The sequence below is a fragment of the Chrysochloris asiatica genome, unplaced genomic scaffold (assembly GCF_000296735.1).
Source record: "Chrysochloris asiatica unplaced genomic scaffold, ChrAsi1.0 scaffold00016, whole genome shotgun sequence".
NCBI classification, from domain to species: Eukaryota; Metazoa; Chordata; class Mammalia; order Afrosoricida; family Chrysochloridae; genus Chrysochloris; species Chrysochloris asiatica.
The window spans coordinates 14,719,525-14,726,960 of NW_006408534.1; the positions used below are offsets into that span (position 1 = coordinate 14,719,525).

At 42.4% G+C, this 7,436-nt stretch overlaps 1 protein-coding gene across 1 annotated transcript in view; it reads left to right on the plus strand.

Moving 5' to 3' along the window:
• Nucleotides 1–6,660, plus strand: part of ASXL2 (additional sex combs like 2 (Drosophila)) — a 200,668-nt gene extending 194,008 nt beyond the window's left edge. Inside the window, exon 13 of the mRNA XM_006835227.1 lies at nt 4,222–6,660. Coding sequence (XP_006835290.1) covers nt 4,222–6,660 — 2,439 coding nt within the window. The remainder of the gene's footprint in view (nt 1–4,221) is intronic.
• The last annotated feature ends 776 nt before the right edge of the window (nt 6,661–7,436 follow it).

A 7,436-nucleotide genomic window follows, 5' to 3' on the forward strand; every position in this document is an offset into this window, starting at 1 on the left:
ATATGTTCTTTGTGATAATGAATGCAACACCATTCCTCTTCAATTTGTCATTCCCAGCATAATAAACCATGTGGTTGTCAGATTCAAAACGGCCAATACCAGTCCATTTCAGCTCACTACTAATGCCTAAGTATTGATGTTTATGTGTTCCATTTCATTTCTGGCAATTTCCAATTTCCCTAGATTCATACTTTGTACATTCCATGTTCCGATTATTAATGGATGTTTACAACAGTTTCTCTTCATTTTGAGTTGTGCCCCCTCAGCAAATGAAGGTTTCAAGGGCTTTACTCCATTTGTGTCATCACGGTCAACTCTACTTTGAGGAGACAACTCTTCCCCAGTCGCATTTTGAGTGCCTTCCAACCTGAGAGGCTCATTTCCTGGCACTATATCTAACAGTGTTTCTCTGCTATTCATAGGTTTTCAGTGACTAAATATTCTGAAGTAGTTCATCACTCTGTCTTCCTAGTCTGTCTTCGTCTGGAAGCTCATCTGAAACCTGTCTACCATGGATGAGTCTGCTGGTATTTAAAATACCAGTGGCATAGCTTTCAGAATCATAGCAACTCACAAGCCAAATAGAAATACCATTTTTCCCCTTTTCATGTAACTTCCTTAATTTCATGTACTTTGTGGCTTTTCGTTCTCACTGTACTTATTACTAATGCATGGCATTCTTCATTCCTTAGTTTTCAGTATTTAGGACTTTTTTCTTTGTATCTTTTTTAACATTGACTACACTCTCTTCCTATGTCAAAGATTCTGATTTTAATGATCAATTTTGCTATTCTTATAAAAATATGAGAAACCTTATTAAATTCTTAATGAATGCCACTTCGAATTTAACTAAGGTATAGTTTAGACTATACCTATATACCATACTATATACCATCGAGTCAGTACCGACTCGATGGCACCTAACAACAACAACATAGCTTAGACTTTACTAAAAGTGACACTCGATGTATAACCTCTTCTTAAAAAAGGTGGGATACCATCATAGTCTATGTGCCTTTTCCTAACCCCAAGAAACTTAACATTGAAAATATAAGTTAGCAAAAATTGTTACTCTTTTCTCTGTCTTCATTCCTATCTAAAAGACTTTTCACCACTTCCTTAGACAAAGCTTGATATAATTTATAACAGAACAAACCTTTTAAAGCAAAATTTAAATAGAAACCAAACATGAAATTTTATTATAAATGCTATAATTTAGCTTTGTGTAATGTATATAAGAATGAACCATATGCACATAAATAAAAAATATTTTTAGACCATTCTGTATTCAGTTAAAAAGAAGAGTATCTGATCTCTTTGCTGTCCCAGGCTTAGTTAATTTATCTCAGTTAGATAAATCATTATCAGTGCCTGGACAACCTTCAGTAGTTTCTTGTACTTTAAAAAAAGTTACAGCATGTCATTTATTGTGCATACTTTGGTAATTCAGTTTTTTACAGAAATAAACTAATTTGTGTTATATTTGAGTATTAACCTTTAACCACTTTTAATGATTGTCACTATTTGATTTCAATGTGTTATTAGTGATAATGTCACTCTAAAGTCCATTTTTGTTGTAACTATAGCATTACTTTCAAGATAATTTGTGTGTAAGATAGTTTGTCTTTATATGAAATACTCATAAGCAAGTCTGCTTTTCTTGTATGTAATTTTCTAGATTTGCCTGTTTTTTGCCCCTTTATTTACTAGTCTTTTCTAGGTGATGTCACCAATGGGCAATAATTGCTTCTGTTTTTCTTTGAGCACCTTCCAAAATTATACATAGTAAATATACTGTTTAGGCTTCTTAGGCTTGGATGTAAAATAGATTCAGCTCTAAAAGAAGGATTAATTACATATTTTGTAAAATAAGACTTTGTAATATGATGCTGTAGTATAAGCACTGGACAACAAGGTTGATTTGAACTGCAAGTTTGGCGGTTCAAACCTACCAGCTGCTCCTCAGAAACCCTATACAGGGTCTCTATGATTCAGAACCAACTCTGTGACACTTAGCAACAACAGCATTACGTAATTAATGAGCTGTAACTTCTAAATTGAACTTCTAAAGTGGCTCTGTGGGTCAGCACTGGACTGCCAACCAAAAGCTTGGCAGTTCAAATCCACCAACTGCTCCTTGGAACCCCCCTATACAGGGTTGCTTTGAGTCAGAACCTACTTGACCTCTCTTAACAACAACAACTTCTAAAATGGAGACCTGGTAGAGTAGTGGATTACAAACTGGAGTGCTAACCTATAAGGTCAGTAGTTCAAATCTCCCTGTTGCTCTGTGGGAGAAAGATGAGGCTTCCTGCTCACATAAAAATTTATAGCCTTGGAAACCCTATCAGGTTCACTTTGAGTCAGAACTGACTTGGTGTGGCATACAGCTGTCGTCACCAACTTCTAAATTAGGATAAACACTGGACTTCTAGTCACAACATCAACAGTTCAAACCCACCAGCCACCTTGTGGGCAAAAGATGAGGCTTTCTGCTACCATAAATATTAATAGCCTCAGAAACCCTATACAGGATCACTATGAGTCAGACCTGACTCAGTGGCACTTAACTTCTAAATTAAAGAGACTCAATCTAGATCTTGATACACTGTGATTAATTCCAGTAGTTTTCAAAATATTGGTTATAACAAAAATCAGATAGATTTCAGATACAATGAGATATCTAATATGATATAATAATTAGTGATTACAAGCCTGATGGGACATCAGAATAAATAAGATACTCTTTCTCACGGTTCTGATCTGTAAATGTTAGGGTAGGACTCAGGGCATCTAAAATAAGCTTAGAATGCTCCACAAGTTAAGTACACCTACTCTTCTCTTAGCAGCATGGTTAGGTTCCACAGACCAGGTCATTATGCCAAACTGATATCATGAGAGAGTCCAGCTGCCTTTGGCTGTAGTGCTTGCCCCCTTCTCTCACTGCCTCTGGTTCATCTCAGGATGCGTTTGGTCCCCTTCACCACCACCACAGTGCCTGCAGGGGTTGATGTCCTGGGCTAGAACCCCACTATTCTTTCTATCCTGTGTCCCACAACCCTGCATAGTCCCATTCCCTCTCCCCACTTTCCCACCTACCCGTACCAACCTCCCCAGCACCTTCAGGTCACCCTGCTTAGCCTCTCCTGCTCACCCACAGTCTTATTTAGTCCTTTGCATGGGCCAAGACCATATGGACAGAAGGGAGAAGGCATCCCATGGCCCGTCAGCCACCATCCCTGCTGTGACCCAGTCGTCACCGGGTCTTTCAGTATATAGTTCAAGGTGGCCTCATAGAGAGCTACCTGGCCCAGCCTTGGTTCCATGTTGGCCTGGGCCATCAGAATTTTTTCAAAGTTGTCATAAATGTCAAGTGTCATAGATATAACATAGTGAAGAATAGCTTATAGGTAATTCAAACCAGGAATGAAAATTACCAGGGTAAACATGTACAGATGTTTAAAACTAACATCATAAACTACTTCATAGAGTTGGACATAGTATGTGCACCTTTGGATCTTTCGAAACTACCAGCTGTTCCACAGGAGAAAGATGAGCCTCTTTACTCCCGTAAAGATTTACGGCCTCAGAAACCCTGTATAGGGTCACTATGAGTCAGAACCGACTCCGCGGCACATAACAACAACAACAATCTTTAATTTAAAATCATCCAGCCCATGTTTAGCAGTGTGTGTCTCTGTGTGGACTCAGGGCACCACAAGTTTTTGTGTGTTTTTTTTCCCACCTAAATCTTGGTAGTAAAGCTAAGACATAAAAACAATAATGATAGAATCTTCTCCTCCTTCAACCTGAACACCGCATACTTCACACACACAAACGTGTTTAAAACCGCAGATACCACAGATAGATAGGCCTCAATCTTAAATAATTGCCAGTTCAGAATAGTACTGGCATTAGAAGGGAGCTGTGTGTAGGAGAGGAGTGGGAATTTGAAGCAGAAATGGACGTTGAGAAATTCCTAGAGAGGGAGGAATGTCTTTTGCAACAGTAGAGGTCAAATATGAGACATTTGTGTTGCTGTCTCAATGGTTTGTCTCAGACCAGCTATTGTTAGGTGCCATCGAGTTGGTTCCGACCCATAGCGACCTTACGGTGCTGTATTCTTCACCCTACCCTAAATGCTTAAGTGGTGATTATGAAGTTTGTTTTTCTAATCAATGAAAGCTAAGCTCTGATAACGTTTTTTCCTACTTCTTTCAGATCCCGGTCTCCAGAATCTCCCTCGTGCCATTTCCTACATCGCAGGTCTCTCCCAGGGCTCGTTTTCCAATCTCCCTCATTAGTCCTAACAGAACCGGAGCCAGAACCCTTGCAGACATCAAAGCAAAAGCCCAACTGGTCAAAGCACAGAGGGCAGCTGCTGCAGCTGCCGCCGCCGCTGCTGCAGCTGCCACAGTTGGAGGGACCATTCCAGGACCTGGCCCAGGGGGTGGACAAGGTCCCGGAGAGGGTGGTGAGAGGAAAACTGCTAGGGGAGGGAGTCCAGGCCCAGACAGAGCCAATGAAACTAGAAAGGGGGCCCCCACACTGGAACTGGCAGGAACTGGAAGCAGGGGAGGTACGAGAGAACTTTTACCCTGTAGTCCAGAGACTCAGCCCCAACCCGAGACCAAGAACCCTGGCCAGACACAGCCTCCTAGTGTCTCTGGAGCACAACTACAGCAAACCCCCTCAGTGCCTCCTCCATCTGCCACCAGTGGAGCCTGCACAAGTGTCCCATCACCAGCCCACACTCACCCACCCCCAGCAGCTTTAGAGAGGCTGAATAGTGAAAAACTGAACCCTACCAGGACAACAGCCCCAGTGGCCTCTCAAAGCCACCCACAAGGGTCCAGTAATTGCATACAGGAGAACGTGTCTCCTACTCTCTTAGGCCCTGCTCTAATCTCAGGTGCCTCACCTGTTCACTGTGTGGCTGATGGCACAGTTGAGCCAAAAGCAGGTTCTAGTAAGAATATGCCAAACCCTTCAACCTCAACAGAAGCAAGTGCTAGTGCCCCAGTGGCTATGGCTCCTCCTCTGGCATCTGTGTTGACAACAGCCTCTTTAGAAAAGCTTCCTCTCCCCCAGGTCACTGCAACCATAGCACCTACTGCATCAGCTCCATCCTCAAGCACTCTGCCAGCAGTTTCTAGCCTTAAACCCACAGGAACTTCTGCAACTATAGATGGGCCTATTGCCAGACCAAATTCTAGTATCCCTGCTAATAATCCTTTGGTCACTCAGCTACTCCAGGGCAAAGATGTTCCCATGGAGCAGATCCTTCCTAAACCTCTCACCAAAGTTGAAATGAAAACTGTTCCACTGACTAAAGAGGAGAAAGGAGCAGGAGCACCCATAGGAACCAACGTAACAGAAAGTAGCACAGGGGAGGCTGTACAACAGCTGGGTAAAACATTGCAAAGTATGCAGCTACCCCCGATTCCAAGGACCCATCAGCTTTTTTCAGCTAAAGATCGTAGGGACTCTAGCACTGACCCACACTCATACCAAGAAGGACTGAGTAAAACAACCCAAGATCAGATCCTTCAAACTCTCATCAAAAGGGTTCAGAAGCAGAATGTTCTCCCCGTCCTACAGCCCAATCAATTCAACTTTGCTCACTCAGGTTTCCAGTTTGAAGACATCTCCACAAGCCAGAGGTTCATGCTGGGTTTTGCTGGCAGAAGGACATCAAAGCCTGCAATGTCAGGCCACTATTTACTTAACATTTCCACCTATGGCAGGGTTTCAGAGAGCTTTAGGAGGACCCATTCTGTAAACCCTGAAGACCGTTTTTGTTTAAGTAGCCCAACTGAGGCCTTGAAAATGGGATATACAGACAGTAAAAAAGCAACAGGAGAAAGTAGCAGTGGCAAAGAAGATGATACTGATGAGGAGAGTACTGGTGAGGAGCAGGAATCTCTCCTGGTGAAGAAGGAGGCTCCAGCTTCCAAGAGTTCCGACAAGTGTGAAGCCAGGCTCCACAGTAGGGAAGCCCTATCCACCAATGATTGCTTAGCTAACAAGAATGTGAAGGCAGAGACAGTGAATGAGCAAACCACTTTAAGCAAAGAGAATTACGTGTTCACTAGAGGCCAGGCGTTCGATGAAAAGACTCTAGCCAGAGATTTTATTCAAGCAGCACAGAAGCAAATGGCTCATGCAGTAAGAGGTAAGATGATGTGTGGCAGCCCTGAGCTTTTCAGTTCTACTGCTCTTCCTATACCTGCAGACAGCCCCACCCATAAGCCTCTGCTCCTTCCACCACTGCAAACCCCAAAGTTATATGGGAGCCCCACACAGATAGGGCCAAGCTACAGAGGCATGATCAACGTCTCCACCTCATCTGATATGGACCATAGCTCTGCTGTACCGGGTATGTCTGACTGTAGTCAGGTCTCTAGCAATGTAGGTGATGTTATGTCCTTCTCAGTGACTGTCACTACCATCCCAGCCAGCCAAGCTATGAATTCCAGCAGCCATGGGCAGACCATTCCTGTTCAGGCCTTTCCTGAAGAGAACAGCATAGAGGACACGCCTTCAAAATGTTACTGCCGATTGAAAGCCATGATCATGTGCAAAGGGTGTGGTGCTTTCTGCCATGACGATTGCATTGGCCCCTCCAAACTGTGTGTCTCCTGCCTTGTTGTTCGGTAGTGAAAACTAGAAAGAACACACTGTAAAGGAGGGGGGGAGTGAAGAGTGAACAAGATGTGTGTTTTGTTTTGTTTTGCATTATTTTGGAATCACAGAAATAAATAGGTTTCAGTTGTCTTAAGAGACAAATGTTACTTAATCAGGAATACAGAGTACAGATCTTTTACATTTTAGAGGAAGAGCACCTTGTACAGTAAGTCTAAGTCAAGCAAGACTTTGTGAATTTGTGACAAGTTTGCACTTACAAAATCATGTAAATATGTCACATTTTGTTTTAACATTGTTTTCCCAAGTGTTTAGGTAATAATGTATTGCTTTGGATTCAGATTTATATTCAGCTTTATGTGGCTCTGAGAAAAGTTCAATGTGATAGAGCTGTCTCCCTTCTGACCTATATTCTCAAAGGCTAGGAAACAGAACGAATGAAGGAATGGTCTACAGAAATGATCTCCCACACAGATTATGTCTTGACAGTATGGCTACAGATTCTACATAGATTATTCAGACTTTGAAAGATTTGGATTTAGGGGTTTACTCAGTCCCTTTACTTTGAAATGGAACCTTCTTAAGTCCAAATTTTTTTTATAAGGCATCCATTTCACAGATAGTGCTTCAGACTCTGATGAAAGCCCTAACTTGGCTCTGTTGCCAAGCATTGTGCTTTAAATTTGTGAATCCGGCTGTTTCCTAATCCCACTCTCCTGCCCTGAGTCAGTGTGTGAGGTCTTTGAAGGGTGTGACTGTGCAGGGCACTTCCTGTAATACCACCCAAGCAC